Below are 20,445 nucleotides of genomic sequence, written 5' to 3'. Positions count from 1 at the left end.
CACATTTCTGACAGTTCAGTGAGCTGGTCAACAATTCACTCATGATTGAATTCCAGACATAAAGCTCTGTTCCTTCTTGGTCATTTAGCATTTTCACTGTAAAAAAAAATAGAACCTTAAAAAAAACAAAAAACACCTGGTTGTAGGACTTCATCAGTCTTTATTAGTGTTGAATAAAGAAATATTTGAAAACAAACAAAATGAAAAGCCCAAATTTCACAAAAGTGAGAATTCCACAATAGAAAGGTAATTTTCAACTGAGCTGACATATGCAGAATTTTCTGAAAACATGGTCTTCACTAATGTGGCAATAATGTGGCAATAATTGAATCCAGAATTTCTCTTGCCCAGTGTCAAAACATCTCTGCCAAATCATTTTCCACCAGGTCTGGCAAACATAACATCTTTTATGTCTATGACCTGTAATAAACAAATAGTTACTTAAAATCAACACCAATTAATCTGTTCTGTTGCTTTATTCATAATTTCAGGACAGTTGGGTATTGAAACCACTACATATAATTTAAATACATAACGGTGTGTATAAATGTACAAAAAACAATTATGTTTTCAGATTTCCCCTCAGATTGAAATCTGAGTTCCCATGCGATGAATTTACTGCATGGACGTTTAAAGTGATACTGTAAGATTTAGATTTTAGTGTTTATTCTTCTCCCACTACTTCAGGTAAACTCATGGACAAAGTGTTAATGTCATCTGAATGTACCTGAAGTTAGCATTATTGTTGGTGTCCTTACTCAATAAACATTACTTTTTAAATATTTAACAGGCTTCCAGTAGTGAGGAGCATGAATTTTGAAACTTTTTTTCTACGAACCACCCGTGGGAATCATACATACATCCCTGGTGTTGCAAGCAATAACAACTGAGATACAAAGGGGCAAGGAGATGGACATGAATACCCACAAGCTGTTTGTAATTTAGTCTTAGAAAGTAAAAAAAAAAAAAAAAAAAAGGTAACAGATTTTTTATGCAACAGGTAGAACTGATTTTACCTTTTGATGATTATCAACAAAATATTTATTGCGATGCACAACTTTGTAAGACTTTTAATTAACTTACTTTAAAATGTAAGTTTCCCTATTTTTGAGAAAGGCTTCCAGAAACACTTGCTGTGGTAGTAGCAATATGTTAACTTCAATTACATCCAAACTCCAGAGCAATACAAATGGTATACATTTTTTTATCAAACTAAATCTTAATGTTGCAGTATCTCTTTAAAAGGACACAATACCAAAAATGAAACTGCAACAAAAACATAGGCAAGATGCCACGGGGGCTACCAGAGAATTCTAGGATTATGTTGGTATTGGAGGGGATTCCTTCACTCTCCAGGTCCTCCTGTTACGCCAATCTCAGAGAAGAGGATGACTTTTTCTTGTCCCTATCACCTGACCTATCACGGGACGAACTGCAAAATAAACACAGTGGGAGGTTGTTTATAACATGTTTCTTATTGTTCACAAATATCCCTTTCCAATTTTATGATGTTTACTTCACAAATATGGCCTTGACTCATTGCAACAACACTCCAATATTGCTGGTTCAGAACAGTCCAATTTAATATCTCCAACTAGTGTCCTCCAACTAACCAAGCTGTTCTGCTTATACTGCTTGCTCAACCACAATATTCACTGGGAGGAGAGTGCATTCCCCTGTCACCAACCACGACAGAGCTTGTTGGTGTCCAAAGTTCCTAAAGTGCAACAAGACTTATTGTATGCTGCAAGCAGAAATCAAACTCCTGGCAGCAATAACTTAGACCTCTGCAGACCTTGTCTTATTCTAAAAAATATATATGTGGTGAGTGTTCAGCATAACACGTATACACTGTTTCTCATACATATATACACTATTTTGGTAAGCTTGTAATCAATCTGCTTGTAATCATCTGATTGTACACCCATTACAAGATATGGCTGGTTTTAAGACTCTAATAATTTTTACTTACCTTTATTTAAGCAGGCAAATATGTTTAGGGGATCATATTTTGAAACAAGCTGGCTGTACGACTGAAGTAAACCAGAGTAGGATGTAATTGGGTACCTGTGTTTGGAATGACGTTTCTGATCTCGACTACGTTCTCGGCTATGCCGGTTGCCCTTACTGGCTGAGCGGCTGCGATGTCGCCTCCGTCTTTCCCGTTCTCTCTCCCTCTCGCCATGGTCCCTTGAGTGGGATCGCTGCTGTTCCCGGGAGGGAGAATGAGAATGCTGTTTCCTGCGTTCTCCAGAACGAGACCTGGGATAAAGATCATATAAAGAAGACAAAACATCAACACAAGAATGCCGGTTTGTAATGACTTCCAAAGTAATGGTTTGGTAACAAACTAGCACACAACCAAGTTACACGTATATAACTAGCACACAACATTTCCTTACCTCTTTTTTTCTTGGCTAGGAGATCTTGTCCTAAAACAGAAAACCATAGTAAGCTTAAAATATTTTGCTTCAATATGTAAGGTACAACTGAAAAGTCCAACTAGTGGTGGGACGATATGAGAATTTCATGCCACGATTATCCTGGCCAAAATAACCCGATTTACGATTTTATCCAGATTACTATAAATCCCAATATCAAATCCGGTTTCTAGCTCACAACGGCTGATCAGATAATCCTTCATTATATAAATATTGTTTTTGTGCATTTAAAGAGCCATTACAATAAAATATCAAAAGAGGTTTTTAATAATTAATACTATTATAACATGTAAATCTGAATGTATATGGTTGCCAGCTTCATTGACAATACGTTGCAGAGGATGTTTAGTGGCATTTAGAATTGCCATTTGTACTGTATTTGCCTTCAATGCACATCTATACATTGCATATCTGTATGTCGCATCTGTAACATACATTATACTTGATGCAAGTACATTTTCTACCCTCTTTTATTTGCACTTCTGGTTAGATGCTAACTGCATTTCGTTGTACTGTACTTGTTCAATGACAAAGTTGAATCTAATCTAAAAACAAAAATTGTTAGATCTATGCACCACCAGTTAAATAAAACAAATAGTCAGTAACAGTTCGGTGACTGGCAAGAGATCTTTCAAGGCACATGAAATCTGGGAATCAAGGGTGAAAATAGATGTAATTTCTTACCGGTACTGACCTGTGGATGCATGCACTTCCGTGCACATTTTATGTGCCTTATTAACTAACCATCTGATGTGTCAATTCTTCATTAGTTTATAATTAATTAAAACAGCTCACTGTTATGTGGTGCGCATCATACAATGGGGAGAACAAGTATTTGATACACTGGCGATTTTGCCGGTTTTCCTACTTAAATCCAGTAAATCACATTGTATGATTTTTAAATAATTAATTAGCATTTTATTGCATGACATAAGTATTTGCTCACCTACCAACCAGTAAGAATTCCGGCTCTCATAGACCTGTTAGTTTTTCCTTTAAGAAGCTCCACTCATTACCTGTATTAACTGCACCGGTTTGAACTTGTTACCTGTATAAAAGACACCTGTCCACACACACAATCAAACTGACTCCAACCTCTCCACAATGGCCAAGACCAGAGAGCTGTGTAAGGACATCAGGGATAAAATTGTAGACCTGCACAAGGCTGGGATGGGCTACAGGACAATAGGTAAACAGCTTGGTGAGAAGGCAACAACTTTTGGCGCAATTATTAGAAAATGGAAGAACTTCAAGATGACGGTCAATCTCCCTCGGTCTGGCGCTCCGTGCAAGATCTCACCTCGTGGGGCATCACTGATCATAAGGAAGGTGAGGGATCAGCCCAGAACTACACGGCAGGACCTGGTCAATGACCTGAAGAGAGCTGGGACCACCGTCTCAAAGAAAACCATTAGTAACACACTACGCCGTCATGGATTAAAATTCTGCAGCGCACGCAAGGTCCCCCTGCTCAAGCCAGCGCATGTCCAGGCCCGTCTGAAGTTTGCCAATGACCATCTGGATGATCCAGAGGAGGAATGGGAGAAGGTCATGTGGTCTGATGAGACAAAAATAGAGCTTTTTGGTCTAAACTCCACCCGCCGTGTTTGGATGAAGAAGGATAAGTACAACCCCAAGAACACCATCCCAACCGTGAAGCATGGAGGTGGAAACATCATTCTTTGGGGATGCTTTTCTGCAAAGGGGGCAGGACGACTGCACCGTATTGAGGGGAGGATGGTCGAGGCCATGTATCACGAGATCTTGGCCTCAGTAAGAGCATTGAAGATGGGTCGTGGCTGGGTCTTCCAGCATGAAAACGACCCGAAAACACACAGCCAGGGCAACTAAGGAGTGGCTCCGTAAGAAGCATCTCAAGGTCCTGGAGTGGCCTAGGCAGTCTCCAGACCTGAACCCAATAGAAAATCTTTGGAGGGAGCAGAAAGTCTGTATTGCCCAGCGACAGCCCCGAAACCTGAAGGATCTGGAGAAGGTCTGTATGGAGGAGTGGGCCAAAATCCCTGTTGCAATGTGTGCAAACCTGGTCAAGACCTAAAGGAAACGTATGATCTCTGTAATTGCAAACAAAGGTTTCTGTACCAAATATTAAAGTTCTGCTTTTCTGATGTATAAAATACTTATTTAATGCAATAAAATGCAAATTAATTACTTAATCATACAATGTGATTTTCAGGATTTTTGTTTTAGATTCCGTCACTCACAGTTGAAGAGTACCTATGATTACAGACTTCTACCTGCTTTGTAAGTGGGAAAACCTGCAAAATCGGCAGTGTATCGAATACTTGTTCTCCCCACTGTATATTGTGCAGATAGTCAATGTTATTTTGAGTCGGTCAAATAATATTCTAGCCTGTGTCTTCGCCTGTCACTTTCAGTAGGAAAGCGTTCACAATTAGCCTACAATATAAACAAAATAATAATTAGAAAATTTCAAGAGACATCTCTCATTACAATACAAACCCAACTCATGACAACAAGCTTCATTGACCATACATTGCAGAGGATGTTTAGTATCGTAGTGCAACGTGAGATTAGATGTGTGCTCCACTTGTTAAATAAAACAAGTAATCAGGGAAACTTCAGCGACTGGCAGAACTTTAAGTCACTCGTGAGGATAATTCCGATTTACGATTATCCCGATTATGGAATTTTGTATTTTCCATCACGATTATTACTAAAATCATCTATCGTCCCATTCCTGAGTCCAACCAAACCAGGCATGACAATGTTTACAGTCAGTATTATTCCTGATATGATGTGGCATTATACACCAAATTGCAAGAGATAATAGTCAGTCTGATCAATTGAAAATACCACAAAAACAACACTATGACAAACCCAACCTCTTCTTCATCATCAACATCTTCTCTTCCTTCTCTCTCTCCTCCCTCCTTTTCAGGCGATCCTGGTTCCTCTTTTCTTGCTTCTCCAGGACTGTTTTCTTATAAGAGGAAATATTCAGATTTGCTATTAACATGTGCAACACAACATACATAGATTTAAATGTATGGTAATTTAAATGTGGTGTGCTGTTGAAAAGTACTGTTGATTTTCCCTTTTGTTGTTGATATTTTTTAAGTATGAGTTTGAAATAACACTGATATTGTGAACATAATAATGCTTTCTTTTTGTTTACCATAGAGTGGTTTAAAAAAACAGAAAAGGAACCATGCAAGCCTAGTTCAGCCGGACAGCGATTAGAAGGGATGGATGCTGTTGTCCCTGGCTGATTCGATCTGTGGTTTTCTACTTGGCAGACTGTCTTTAACCATTACGCAATTTAAACAACGGGAATGCAACTTTTACCTCAGCCATTACATTTTTGCTGAAATAACATAGACAACAGAACGTTTATTAACGGAACTAAAGTGTACTCTTGTACAAAGATTACTGTAGATGGTTGTCCATACAATAACAGTTGAATAACTAACCACTACTCTATGTGAATAAAGATTAAATAGAAAAAGCATTGGCAGAATCTCAAATCGCATACTACAAGTACGTACTTCGCAGATGATGGAAAAGTACGTACTGTTTTGTATATAGTACAGTAAGCTAGTATGCCAGTATTGGGACCAATTGGGAGACAGTACCTCATCAGAAAATTGCGTCTCGACATAAGGTCATCTTGTCACACATTATCTTCAGGCTAGGGCTGCACGATTTACCGAATTATAATCAAAATTGCAATATTGACAAGTGCAATATCCAAATCGCCAACTTACGATTTTCAGCTCTAAAAAACTATTACAGATGTTATACATCTGTAATAGTTTTTCTTGCGGCTGCTGTAGGTATTTTTGTAGATTACTTAAAATACCTGGACTAATTTTGTTTAAATACATAATGGTTTTTCAGCGTTATTTAAAAAGGGGTAATCAGTAAGAGACATTTGCTCTTCTTGGCATGCTCCACCTACACAGTGAAAACAATTAATGTTCCAGCTAGACAGTGATCATCACAATGTAAAACGTTAAGCATGTATAGTTTCAGGCGTCATTACATGTGTTTGTTTCACATTATATAAGATGAAAATGTATCATTCATTGCCATCACTAGGCATTAAAAACACTTAATCTTACAAATATGCATTTTGACCTGTCTCCCCGCATAATTATATAGCTTCCAACAGACATTAAGCATAAAAAATTAAGCAATTTTAAATGATTAAATGTTAATCAAGTTGTATTTTCCTTATATTTATTACATATATATATATGCAGCTCCGGAAAAAATTAAGAGACCACTGCACCTTTTTCTTTCGGTTCCAAAAAAGTTGAAAAGGTTTTGAGTGAGGAAGCGTTCAATTTCTGTTCCTCACTCAAAACCTTCCTTTTCTACTTTTTTGGAAAGGAAAGAAAAGGTTGCAGTGGTAAAAAAAAATTCCGGAGCTGTGTGTGTGTGTGTGTGTGTGTGTGTGTGTGTGTGTGTATATATATATATATATATGTTTAAACTGGCATATGAATTATTTATTTTTTAAAAACAATAATTCAAAACTTATTTAGTTGGGTTTCTACTCCTCTCCCAACCCTGTTACATTGATAGTAATCCCCCGTTACAATATCAGAATATTCCATAAGTCTCATGGTTTTCAGGAAATTATATCAACTGCCTCTTTGAAACGGCATGGCCTGAGGGAATATAAGTGTCTCCATCTATTATTTACTTCTTCAAGTTGTAGAATTCAGTTAACGGAACAATGCAATATACAGTTGTGCTCATAAGTTTGCATACCCTGGCAGAAATTGTGAAATTTTGGCATTGATTTTGAAAATATGCCTAATCATGCAAGATTTTTAGGATAGAGATCATATGAAGCCATGCATTACCACAGTAGAATTGCAACCCCAGGTTTTTTTAAAAGCAGACAACTGCGATCGCGTTGCTACAGCTGAACCAAATCACTGCCCTGAATTTAGCTGTCATTATCTCAGTAGGAACAAGTTGTGAGATACTACTTTCTGGAGGACAATGATGCCATGACCCAGAAGATGAATCATACAACGATGAGGAAATCCCAGACTTGGATACTGTTCGAAACGTTCAGCCAAAATTGAGGCATTTCATTGCAATGCCAATAGTCGAAAAGAAAACGCTGGCCGTTTTTCCTTGTATAAAACATCTGTCCATGGATTTAATTTACAAGCATGGAAAGACAAACATGGAATCTATGATAGAGACACTGAAAGATGCACAGATTCTTGGCGTATTGAACTCCTTGAGTGTGAATGGTAGCAAAAAAGACAGCGTTATAAACAAGGTCATCAGACAAAACAAACAAATAATGTTGAATCCAGACACACCTTGAGCTGTTGCAGCTTCTCTCGGATCTGAATAAATCCAAGGTGAAGCTTCCCGCCAAAGTGGTCAGCCAGGCGACGATCGTTGTCATGTAGTCCCAGGTAGGCGGAGCAAACTTCACACACTCGAAGCTTCTGCTGCTGAAAGCTGGAGGCAGGCATGGAGTTCCGGTACTCATCCTATGAGAGACACAGAAAGTTTCTAAAGCAACTTTGGGACCTTGAAAAAAGCTACATAAGTATCAAGAATTGTTATAATACTAATAATTACAATGCGCTCAAATATGCCAAGAAGACACTTTACACTATGATGGCATACAGTATGGTAACTAGTGTTTGAAGAACAGTTTTATTGGCCTAGTAGGGCTGTAATGGTAAATGTATTCATAACCATCCAGTACATGTGACTCTTTACAGTTCACACGTAAACCCGAATGAATACATTTGAAAAAAAAATTGAAAAACTAGCTACACTAGCTACACTGTGTTGAATGAATGAGCTGAGAAAAAACACATTATTAGGCTATTCTGATTAAACAACAGCCTTCGCGCACATTCTAACTGAAATTATAATACTTGTTGGAACTTTGCTGTTGGAAGACTTGTGAGACAAACTTGAACAGCTGAATAGACTATTGATAAACCAACATTGTAGAGTTCTACAGCTTAATTTATATCTCCAATTCACAAAAGTAGCCTACCCAGCTGCTAACACCTCAAACCTGACACTAGTGTTTGCACTGATTAGTTCTTGAAGACTCATTTTACTGACTCAAGTAATTTGTATTTTTGTAGTGAATCGTTAAACTGAATCATTCTTTAGAACTGACAAGAGCAATTGGTGGGTGTGTGTGTGTGTGGCCTAGGATGGGCGCCTGTACATGGGAATAGAATAGACAGTTTCAGCAAACAGGCGTAGTACCCACAGTATGATTGTAAAAAATTATTCTGCCATGTTTACATATTACACTTTATTTTAAATGTATATTGTGTCGTGTATTATCCATTAAATATTCTTCCTGAATTGGTCAGTTTAGTTAATTTGGCAAAAGAATAATACATTTTTGCACAAACCAAAACGTACTGAACAGTGACCCTAAAACCACAATTCATACCGTAGGTTAGGCATACGGTTACACCCCTATTGGCTAGTGTAACTTTTTTATAGAGGGGTTTTAATGGGATCCTCAGCCTTGTACCTCTGCATCTCTTTTCTTGTTGCGCACTTTCTCCACTTCCTGCAGGACTTTCTGGGCCTCCTCCACATTGCCATCTGCACCAAGCTGCTCCGCGTTGGCCAACAACTTCCCGATATCCTCGTTCAGCTCGTGCACCTTTTCTGCCTGTACACACAAAACATGAGCACTGAGCAACATAACTTCCCCATCTCCTTAAAAGGTCAAACAAACAAGCAGTTCCTCAGCAAAACAACGAGCAACGTCTCACCTTCTCAGCCACCTCAGCGCTAATTTCATCCTGAGTCTCGACCAGCCTCTTCTTGGCCAGCTCTGTCCTCCTGTCACAATCTGCGATGAAGGACTCCAGGTGATCCACCGCCTGAGCCAGGAGGGACAAGCAGTTACACATAAAAAAACACTTGGGTTGAAAGCAAAGTTATGAAGGTGCCTGAGCAACGGAAAATACTATGTTCACAAGTAGCTGCTGCCTGGACAATAACAGTAAGGCCCCTGCTATAAAGAAAAATGGCAAACCCATAGTCATACTTACATCCAGTTCAAAGAACATGTCTCTCTCCTTCGAGGCAATGTCATAGTCAGCCCGAAGAGCAAAGTCATGTGTCTTGGCGCACTCACCCAAGTCCATTCGCTGAAAGGAAGATTAAATGCAACAGATCAAGAACTCTAACTATAAACAGGTTACAAATGAAAGAATAAAAACAACATAACATGTCGGGAAAGCACAAGCTACCAGAACCGCTTCAATGCACCTTGGCATAAAGTATCTGCAGCTCAACTACAATATAGTTCCTCATGTGGTGTTTTGATGATGGTGGTAGAAAGCGCTAACATGTCAGTCCAAAATGTCCCATAGGTGTTCAACTGGGTTGTGATCTGGGGAATGTGAAGGCCATAGCGTAAGATTCACATTTTCATACTCAAACCATTCAGTACCCCGTGGATGGGGGCATCGTCCTCCTGGAAGAGACCACTCCCCTCAGGATAGAAATGTTTCACTATAGGATAAACATGATCACTCAGAATAACTTTATGATTTGCAGTGACCCTTCCCTCTAATGCCACATTTCCATTGGTGCTTTACCCCAGTACCAGGGCTACACCGGCAATTTATGCTACTATTGGCTCTAGACGTTTCTGTTTCCACTATACATTTGGTACCAAGGAGTTAAGGGGCTCAGGTGGGGAGGGAGGAGTAAACTATCAACACAATTAGTTTTTCCCGGTTACAAAAAATAAAAGCTGATATTTTCTGGTATTAAAATAAAATAAACAGTAATGCCATGCTCAGTTTTATTATTAGTTCCAAATGCTATATTATAAACGAACTAATTTCTTAATAATAATATAATCCTAATAATTAAACTAATTACTTCTTCAAACTCCTGCAACTGGCTCCTTCTCCACCTACACTCGTGAGCCATAACACTGCAAAAGTAAGCCACTGTATTCATTATTTAGTTGAATAAGTATTTTGTCAGAAATATATACCTTTAATAGAAGGATTTCTGATAATTCTGAGGTAATTTTGTGTTGTTATAGGTTCAGCAGGCAAAGTCTCAGTGCTCTGTTTTTCTATAGAGTCAATGGCATCGTAGCCAAACCCCGCCCTAAGTCCTAAAGTCCGGGGCTTTGCACCAAGTTAGAGCCGGGCTACTCGACCACTGCCTAGTGGCCCCACTGGCGCTGGCCCGTGTCAATGGAAACAATGACTTCTGGGTAAAACAACAGTGTTTGGCAAAAGTGGAAACAAGGCATAAGGGGACAAGTGGACCAAAACCATCTCAGGATAATGCCCCCCACGGCATAACAGAGCCCCCAGAACCCCTTACTTTAGGGGTCAAGCATTTTTTTATTTAATTTGTTTATCGTCTGTATATGGCATAGACATACAAAATAGGCATTCACCTCTAAGTCAATATTTAGTAGAGCAACCTTTGGAACCATATACAGCTTCAAATAAGTTCTCTGGTCACTGCAGACGAAAAGCATCCCCATAACATAATGCTGCCATCAATGAAGACTGTGTTCTTAGGGAGATCAGTGCCAAACAGCATTGTTTCCTGTTAGTCCAAAAATGCATATCTTGGTCTAATCCGATCAGAAAACCTTTTTTGCACCGTTGCTGTGTTTTCTAAAAGTGATTCTAAAAAATATATAAGGCACATAGAATGTGTGTACAGAAAATAAAAATAGAAAGTAGTTAGGGAAAAAGACACTGGGTCTTTCTGGCCCATACTCACTGTTCCTGAGAGGATGTCATGAGGACAGCAGTTGAGCAGGTGGCTTTTGCAGACCCGGTCCTCTGTGAACTTAACCCTCTGCCGTGTCTCGTCGCCTGCAGAGGGGAAGAAGTGAGAAAGAGAGAACAACAGGTGTCAAAGAAAGCCTGTAGGAAATTTAGTAAAGCCTAGCTGCTGGGCCCACTGGTAAGAGGACAAGTTTATTATGGCGCACTGAAAGGGAAAACAGGCTAATTGAGTAAAATCTTCCTTCTGCGCAAAGCTTTAGTAAGCTATTTGCTGTTAAGGCATGATAATGTGTTGCTCAATTCAATTTAACATATATTACATTTCTGAGACTTTTTTAGCCCAAGGCTTTAATAAAGTTACAATAATGTTAATATGTCATCTTAAATATTTAACAGAAGAGGTCTATTTAATACAAAAAATTATGTTGATGACATGATATCCAAGCTTTGGTTCAGCCATTTTGAGTCATATGACTTGGGGTGCCATGAGGACAGGCTGACATGCCAGCAAAGGTTGCCATTTTGTCCAGAAATGTTGCCACCTATTAACAGATGCTAAAATTATTATCACTTGGAGACATTACAGAGGAAATGGCTTCACAAAAATCAGCACAATGGCTATGAGTATGGTCAGGTGTCCCCTTGACATCAACCAAAACTGAGCCTGCCCTGAGGTACCAGCGGTTCTTCCTTTTACTGAGTGGGAGCCCAGCATACAAATGACATGAGCACATGTGACAGAATAAAAGAGGTTAGTGAATACACACTGCGAGATTCCTCAGGGGCCATACCCTCCGCCTCTTCCGCACCTCTGCTGATGAAAAGTTTTTAAAAGGGAGGAAAAGCTTTGTCCTGCCATTGCCCACACCTGCAGTAAGTCGGGAATCACACAGATGGTCAGAAAGTCAAATGGAAGTCTTAAGTTTAAAAAAGAAAATAAAAATCTTCCTAGTGACTCCTCCAGGATTTAAAAACAAACTAATTTCAAATTGCAAATGCTGAAATGCACCCCGATGGTTGCTGGGCCTTTAACAAAAGTATTTTTGATTTCTTCCTTATAATTGCTTTACAGGTTTCTGTAATGGCCAAATGAAGCATACCTCTGAAAAGCAAACATATTCTGATATTCATAGAAGCATTTTTAAGAATGATGTTTGGGACTCACGGCTCGATGAACATGATGCTTTTCTGCAACTCCCTTGCAGAATGAGAAGGGCTGCCATTGATACCCTGAACCTTTGCAAATAAAATAGAGGGGCCAGAATTGTTCAGTCTGTATGACACTTGAATGAAGATTTTCACTAAAACACACTCCTCCACACCAGCATACATTCTTCCAGAATAGATTTTGACCATGTGAGGGATTGGTGCCCATGTGAGGGATTGGTGCCCATGTGTCTTAACATTGTCTGCTTCCTTAGTTAGAATACTGTCAGCATTGTATATGCACTGTACTGAGCAAAAGACTTGTTTATACAAATAAACATTAGTACAATAAAAAGTAACAAGAATGCATTGTGTTGTCATAAAGGAAATTAATATCTTCTAAGATCTAAAAAAAAATTGGATTGGGAAAACAACAATGTTTTTTACCAGGTGTCCTAAAAGTAAGTGACTTAAATGCTGTTCATCAGGAGCACACATTCTTTTTCGGGCTTCCACTGGGTTTTGTCTTCAACTTTCCCAGTTTCTTCAAAATGTATTATTGTTAATTTGCACTTTTTCTAATGTTATAGTGCTTGCCTAGGACAAACACTTCATGCCCAGATATATAGCTTACAAATAATTTTCTCAGGTTGCCTAAGACTATTGCACAAGAACTGAATGTACTGACCAAAACTTTTCCACAGTCATTTGCTAGTGGATTCTTAAATGGCAAAGACCTAAATTTGCACTACTGCTGAGCAATGTTTTTTGGTTCAGTTTGGAAAATTATTTTGAAAGAATAATAAATGCGAAAATGTATTATTAACAAAATAATAAATATAACAAAATTACACCCATCAAAATAATGTTAATGCAATTTATTAAAAATTATGTTTTGTTTTCTAAACACAAAATCATTTCTAGAACATAAAACAAAAAAACTAATTGAGTGTGTTATTGAGTGTAAACCCATTACTCCTCATTACTAACCTCCGTAAACATATCTAATGATAAAGAGGTCTGGCTGGCCAGTTCGGGGTTTAGCCAGCTAAATTAGCTAATTACCAAACTAGTGTAACTAGGTTTTTTTCCTGAAAAGCGGCAGCAAGCTCTAGCTTACTTTTGGTTCCTGACAAAACCTTTAGCTAATCTCTACGGTATACATATATATTGACAACCATTACTCTTTTAGATAGCTATGCAATTTTGGGGGGCAGATTATCTAGCTAGCTACTTATCTCTTGTGGTCACTAGTCTTCCCAGCTGGGTTGCCAGATTTCGTTGACAGTATACCGCACTATATCACCCACGGACACCACAAAAAAACACCCAAACAATCTGTAAATCGGCCTTACCAAACCCATTTTTGCCTACACACTGTCATTAGAAATAAATCACCACATCATGGTTTGAATAGGGTGAATCTGCCTTTTAAGAAACTACATCTCCCTTCTCTCTGGAGAGATAACTATTGTAGAAAAGTAACACACCAGAAAGTATGCGCCAAAACCGAACATACTTGAAAAACCAAAATCCACTTCCAATTGTATACAGAATTGGGTAGGTTTCTTAATTTGAAACCAAAGTTAAATACATTTTGGGACAAAGCGCTCACCACTAATTTGCACTGATATGAAAGAACTGAAAAGGTGAAGGGACTAACCACATTTACCTAATGATATCCCTGCTCCTGTATTAGCAGTATAGGGGTAGCTCCAGCTCGTCCTATGGGTGGGTGGAGTTGTTGCATTATTGCAGATATGTTACCTGTCGAATAGCATGGCCTCCACTTTGTCTCTACTCATTTAAAACAATGTTATTTCATAGTTTTGATGTCTTCAGTACAATTTTACAATGCGGAAAATAGTAAAACTAAAGGAATACCCATCAATGAGTAGGTGCATCCAAATCTTTGAATACTACATGTTCGAAGATATACATTTGAAGAGATTGTAAGATGACATTGGTTTTATGTTGGGAGCTTAACACATTTAAAAAAGAAAGCATTTGTAAGGAAAGCCAGAGAGGCCAACAATCCCTTTGCTGGAGCTACAGAGTTCAGTGGCTGGGAGTGCAGTAATTGTGCATAACACTGGCCTGTGTATGCAGGTGGCAAGAAAGAAGCTGTTACTTAAAAAAAAATTACATTACATTACATTACATTACATTACATTACATCTGGAATGTGCAGAAAGCATGAGAGTGGATGCAGGTCAGAGGAGACCAACATAGAGCGTTTTGAAAAAACTCAAAGCATTATGTATGGTGCAAACCCAATAAGATTCTGCGACACACTTTAAAATTGCCTTCCACAAACCAGAAAAAAACTAATACAAGCAACATATTTCAGTTTTACATTTTTGCTATTTTTTCCCCAAACATAAAACTATTGTCAGCATGCTGTTCATTTTTTTCTGTTATGAAAACTAAAACATCAAACAGAATTGGGTTTAATTAATGTACAATTTGTAATTCAGTAATGTCAGAGAATATGTCAGGGGCTGAATACTTTTGCAAGGCACAGAACAATCAGTATTAAACCACTTGCTGTGCCATGAGAAAGACATCCAATCCATTTCCACCAGGAGGAAAATTAAGTTCTGCTAAACAATCCCTACCAAAGCTGGTAAATGACACACACATTCGAAGAAATATGTTCAATGTCAAGACAACATAACTAATTAGTAAAACAGCCAAAACGTTATGACCACATGCCTAATATGCTGTTGGTCCTCCAGTTGCCACCAAAAAAAGCACAGATCCACAGAGGCATGGACTCGACAAGACCCCTGAAGGTGTCCTGTCGTATCTGGCACCAAGACATTAGCAGCAGATCCTTTAAATCCTCTAAGTTGCGAGGAAGGGCCTCCATTGATCGAACTCGTTGGTCCAGCACATCCCACAGATCCACAATCAGACTGCGATCTGGGAATTTGGAGGCTAGGGCAACACCTTGAACTCCTTTTCAAACCATTCCAAAACAGTGTGTGAAATGTGTCAGGGTACATTATCCTGCTGAAAGATTTCACAGCCATCAGGGAATATCAGGGAAACCATTGCCATGAAGAGGAGTACCTGGTCCGCAATTAAGTTAATGTAGGTGGCACATGTCAAATTGATGTCCATATGAATGCCAGGACCCAGGGTTTTCCAGCAGAACATTGCCCACAGCATCACACTCCACTGTCTTGTCTTCACACAGTGCATCCTGGTGCCATCACTTCCCCAGGTAAACAGCATACATCTACACGGCCGTGATAAAAAAGAATCGTGACATCAGACCAGGCGACCTTCTTCCACTGCTTCAAAGTCCAGTTCCAATGGCTACGTAACAATTGTAGGTGCTTTCGATGCAGGGGTCATCATGGGCACTCTGACCGGTCTGCGGCTATGCAGCCCCAGACATGGCAGGGTGCAAAGCAGTCTTGTGACACATTCCTCCTGTAACCATAACTGAAACTTCTGTGACTTGTGCCACAGCAGACTTCCTGTTGGTTCAGACCAGATGGGATAGCCTTTGTTGTCCTTCCACATCAATGAGCCTTTGGCGTTCAACAACCTGTCGCTGGTTTGTGGTTTGTCCGTAGGTACGCACCACTGCCGAGATGCATTTCAGAGATGCTCTAACCCAGCTGTCTGGCCGTAACATTTTGGCCTTGGGCAAAGTTGCTCAGGTCTTTGCCCCTGTCCATTTCTCCTGCATCCAACACACTGACTACAAAAACTGATAGTTCGCTTATCATCTAATCTACCCAGACCTTGACATGTGCACATGTCAAGAGATGTTGAGATGATCAACATTATTCACTTCACTTGTGAGTGGACATAATGTTTTGGCTCACCACTGTTTTATTAATCTGAAAATAGTATTTTCCAAATTGGCATTACACAAATTTAGCACAATCTAAACAGCATAAACAGCTAAGTATATCATAGCCACCGAAAAAACAAGTTTACATTCCTCCATAAGTATCATCAAGATCCATAAGCATCATCAAGATGTTCTTTGCACTTTGTTACAAAAATGTGTTCATATAATCAATAAAACCAATGTATTATTGTAATTTGCCTGGCTTTGAGTAAAAATGTATATAACTTTAAAAAAAGGGATGTTACATCTAATCGGTAATATTATCTGTAATTTGTTGTAAATTCTGTTGAACGTTATTTCTACATCAGTTTTATCATATCAGTGAATGCAAGGAATGGAAATTAGGAGGTAGACGAGGCAACTTGACTTGAAAATAACTTGAAATATTTCGAATACGAAGCACAATGTTAGTGCAGCTAGCCATTAATTACATCTTTCACGCACATCAATAGATCACTGTGAGACTGTACACACAAGGACAGCGTTCACCCTCATAACCTTGATGCAACAGTCAGTTCATGTCGACAGAGATTTATGTTGCATTTTTTATAATCAAAGAGAGCACATCAACATTGATTCGTCAGCATTAAGGCCTAGTCGGCCGTACATTAACACCACACTATGTCACTGGCGGAACATAACACCACCACTCGAGGCCGCCCGCTACTGTAGTCTTGTTGAGAGCAAGTAGCTAGACACACTAGTCAATGACCTTAACTAAAACTAGTTGCATTTTGAAAAGTTACTTGTCGTGATATTTAAACTAGGATAACATTTCCACTTCAGCAGTGTATTACGTTGTTAGCCATTTGAAAACAATGCTTTCATTAGCTATAGCATTTCACTTGCGTCATTTTGGCCATTTTGGGTATGAAAGACTCACCATCCCTTGAGGTCCCCATTAACTGGTCCAGTAATGCTCTCATCTGCGCCTGAGCCGACATTGTGTGGTGGCTTAGAATCCGTATCCCTGGCACTGCGAGCGTTTAAGCAGCTGGTTTAAGAAAAGTATTCAATACGCTTAAGACGGGTCCACAGGAATGACATCTATGTGAAACTAGCCACCACGGCGATTAGCGAATGTCGTCAATAGTGGTATTTGAGTTTCGCCTTCAAAATAAAAGACCATATTTTAAAGCGATATCAACCAGGTAAAATCATTGCATATTTGGACAACTGAATGAAGATAGAATAGCTTAAAAAAAATTCACATGTGCAGACCACAATTTGCAAATGTATATTACAATTTGTAAACAGAAAATACAATTTACAAATAAGTGTAACTTCCTCAAACAAATGTCTCACGATCAGCAAAGACAAAACATGATCCAAATATGTATTTCACTACCCATAAATAAACTCCTACTTGTACCTCAAAGCAAGGATTTGAATATATGAAAAAATATATGGGATTATCCATCACACCTTTGAACACTAAATTCACTATTTGGGGATCACATTATATTTAGGCCTATGGATTGGTTCCATATTTGTTTGTAACATTTTGACTCAAGTTTTGCGACGTTATATAAAAATGTACAATTGCACAAATTCCACAAACAAATACATCATGATCTGCAAATAGGAAACGCGGTCAACAAATGTAATGAAGAATCTTCAAACAAACACTTTTAAAATGTACTAACAAATACTTAACGATCTGTAAATATGAAACACAATCCGCAATCACAATTCACAGTATGCAAATTATGTTACTAGTATTCTGTAGAGATGGGCTGCTCGACCATAGTGCTCGACACTCATCATCCGTGAGTACGGATAGAGACACCATGGGCATCATGTTAACTATGCCTGCCTATGCGCTTACTATGCAGTGACACACAAGAAGCCTGCGAACCAACTAGCTTTTATGTCACATAAAATTCAAGTATCGTAATGAAAAGATACATACAATATTTTTATACAATTGTATTGTGTTTATTTGAAATTCAGTTCAGGCCAGTACAATCAGTCCCGGCCAATAGATTTCAGATCAAGAAAACACGTTTGTGTTGGACCCTGCAGAGGGTGTGATATCTAAAACTGAGAAAATAAAGATCAATCAATCAATCAAAATGTATTTATAAAGCGCTTTTTACAACAGCAGTTGTCACAAAGTGCTTTACAGAGACACCCGGCCTTAAACCCCAAGGAGCAAACAACAGTAGTGTTGAATTTCAGTGGCTAGGAAAAACTCCCTAAGAAGGTCGAATTTTAGGAAGAAACCTAGAGAGGACCCAGGTTCAGAGGGGTGACCAGTCCTCTTCAGGCTGTGCCGGGTGAGATATTAAGAGTCCAATTGGAATAATAAATACATTTCTCTTGGCTAAATCCAGAGTATATTCGATTTTAGACTAGGTCAGAAGTATGACCAGGTGGACAAGGACAGGAACAGCAACGGTCCCCCCAAACCAGGTAATCCGCAGGTGTGGACCAGGACCTCATCCCCTTCTAAAATTTAAAATTGGAGGAAACTGAGAAAAGTTAGTAGTACATCCCTCATGTCCCCCAGCACAATAATATAGCAGCGTAACACCTTGGAAACTGAGACGGGGGGGTCCGGTGACACTGTGGCCCTACCCGGGGGAGGCCCCGGACAGGGCCCAACAGGCAGGAAATCAATCCACCCACATTGCCAGGCATCAACCAAAGGGACACCCACCAACCGCAACCCCCCTGAATGAGGGCCGAGTATTGCTAGCAGCGTACAGCCCAACTGCACAAGTGCGCAATAGAGAGTCAACAACGAGCCAGTGACTCTTCCCCCGAAGGGCATTGGAGGGAGGGCATCCCAGTGGCGACGAGAGCCCACCTGGCAAGACAGCAAGGGTGGACAGTATCAAGCCTACTGGTCACCTTCACGCCCCCGGGCCAGGCTACACCTAATTATAAACCGTGCTGTAGAGATGAGTTTTTAGTAGACACTTGAAAGTTTGCACTGAGTTTGCATTTCTAACCTTAATTGGCAGATCATTCCACAGGAGTGGAGCTCTATGAGAAAAGGCCCTGCCGCCAACTGTTTGTTTAGAAATTCTAGGTACAATTAAAAGGCCTGCATCTTGCGATCTAAGGTTACGTGTAGGTATGTATGGCTGGATCATTTCAGCAAGGTAAGTAGGAGCAAGTCCATGTATTGATTTATAGGTTAAGAGTAAAACCTTAAAATCAGCCCTAACCCTAACAGGCAGCCAATGTAAGGATGCCAGGACAGGAGTAATGTGTTCAAATTTATTTGTTCTAGTTAGGATTCTAGCAGCTGTGTGCAGCACTAATTGAAGTTTATTTAATAATTTGTCTGGATAACCAGAGAGAAGAGCATTGCAGTAATCTAATCTAGAAGTAACGAAAGCATGAATTACTTTTTCTGCATCAGTTTTTGATAGAAAGTTTCTAATTTTTGCGATGTTTCGAAGATGAAAATAAGCAACTCTTGAGACATATTTTATATGTTCTTCAAAGGAGAGGTCAGGGTCAAGGGTAACGCCAAGGTTTTTTACAGTTTTTTGGGATACGACCATGCAGCCGTCGAGGTTCACAGTGAGATCTGCTAACAACGCTCTTTGTTTTTTGGGTCCTAAAAGGAGTATTTCTGTTTTATTTGAGTTTAAGAGCAAGAAATTCTCTGTCATCCACTTCCTAATATGTGAAACGCATGCTTCCAAAATAGCTAATTTAGGGGCTTCTCCATGCTTCATTGAAATATATAACTGTGTGTCATCAGCATAACAGTGAAAGTTAATATTGTGATTTCGGATTACATCGCCCAGAGGGAGCATGTATAGTGAGAAAAGTAATGGGCCCAGATCCGAGCCTTGAGGAACTCCAAAGCATACCTTTGACTTGTCAGAGGATATGCCATCCACACTAACAAACTGATATCTTTCAGATAAATAAGATTTAAACCAGGCTAGAACATGTCCACGTAGCCCAATATTGGTTTCCAGTCTCTCTAAGAGAAGGGAGTGATCAATAGTGTCAAAAGAAGCACTAAGATCAAGAAGCAACAGGACGGATGCGGAACCTTTGTCTGAGGCCATTAGAAGGTCATTTGTTACCTTCACGAGTGCAGTCTCAGTACTATGATGGGATCTAAAACCAGACTGGAATATTTCATAAATGTTTTTTGTCTTTAGGAAGGCATTCAGTTGTTGGGAAACACATTTTTCTAAGATTTTTGAGAGGAACGGGAGGTTCGATATTGGCCTATAATTGTTTA

The 20,445-nt window shown here is 39.2% G+C and overlaps 1 protein-coding gene across 2 annotated transcripts; it reads right to left on the bottom strand.

The window, feature by feature from the left end:
- Positions 1 to 143: 143 nt before the first annotated feature.
- Positions 144 to 17,327, bottom strand: LOC105006449 (putative RNA-binding protein Luc7-like 1). Of its 2 annotated transcripts, XM_010864997.4 has the most exons (11): positions 17,113 to 17,228; positions 12,378 to 12,448; positions 11,205 to 11,299; positions 9,494 to 9,592; positions 9,212 to 9,322; positions 8,965 to 9,108; positions 7,769 to 7,945; positions 5,306 to 5,403; positions 2,403 to 2,432; positions 2,068 to 2,262; positions 144 to 1,432 (listed from the first exon to the last, which is right to left on the bottom strand). In XM_010864997.4, the coding sequence occupies exons 2-11, from the start codon at positions 12,433 to 12,435 to the stop codon at positions 1,366 to 1,368; spliced, it is 1,074 nt and encodes a 357-aa protein (XP_010863299.1). In that variant the 5' UTR covers positions 12,436 to 12,448; positions 17,113 to 17,228; the 3' UTR covers positions 144 to 1,365. The 2 variants fall into 2 exon arrangements, with proteins under 2 accessions (XP_010863299.1, XP_010863298.1); XM_010864996.4 differs by lacking the exon at positions 12,378 to 12,448 and having other exon boundaries at positions 17,113 to 17,327.
- Between the last annotated feature and the right edge of the window lie 3,118 nt (positions 17,328 to 20,445).

The sequence above is a fragment of the Esox lucius genome, chromosome 11 (assembly GCF_011004845.1).
Source record: "Esox lucius isolate fEsoLuc1 chromosome 11, fEsoLuc1.pri, whole genome shotgun sequence".
Taxonomy (NCBI): domain Eukaryota; kingdom Metazoa; phylum Chordata; class Actinopteri; order Esociformes; family Esocidae; genus Esox; species Esox lucius.
Note: the sequence above shows the minus strand (reverse complement) of the source record. Positions and strands in the feature narration are given on the sequence as shown.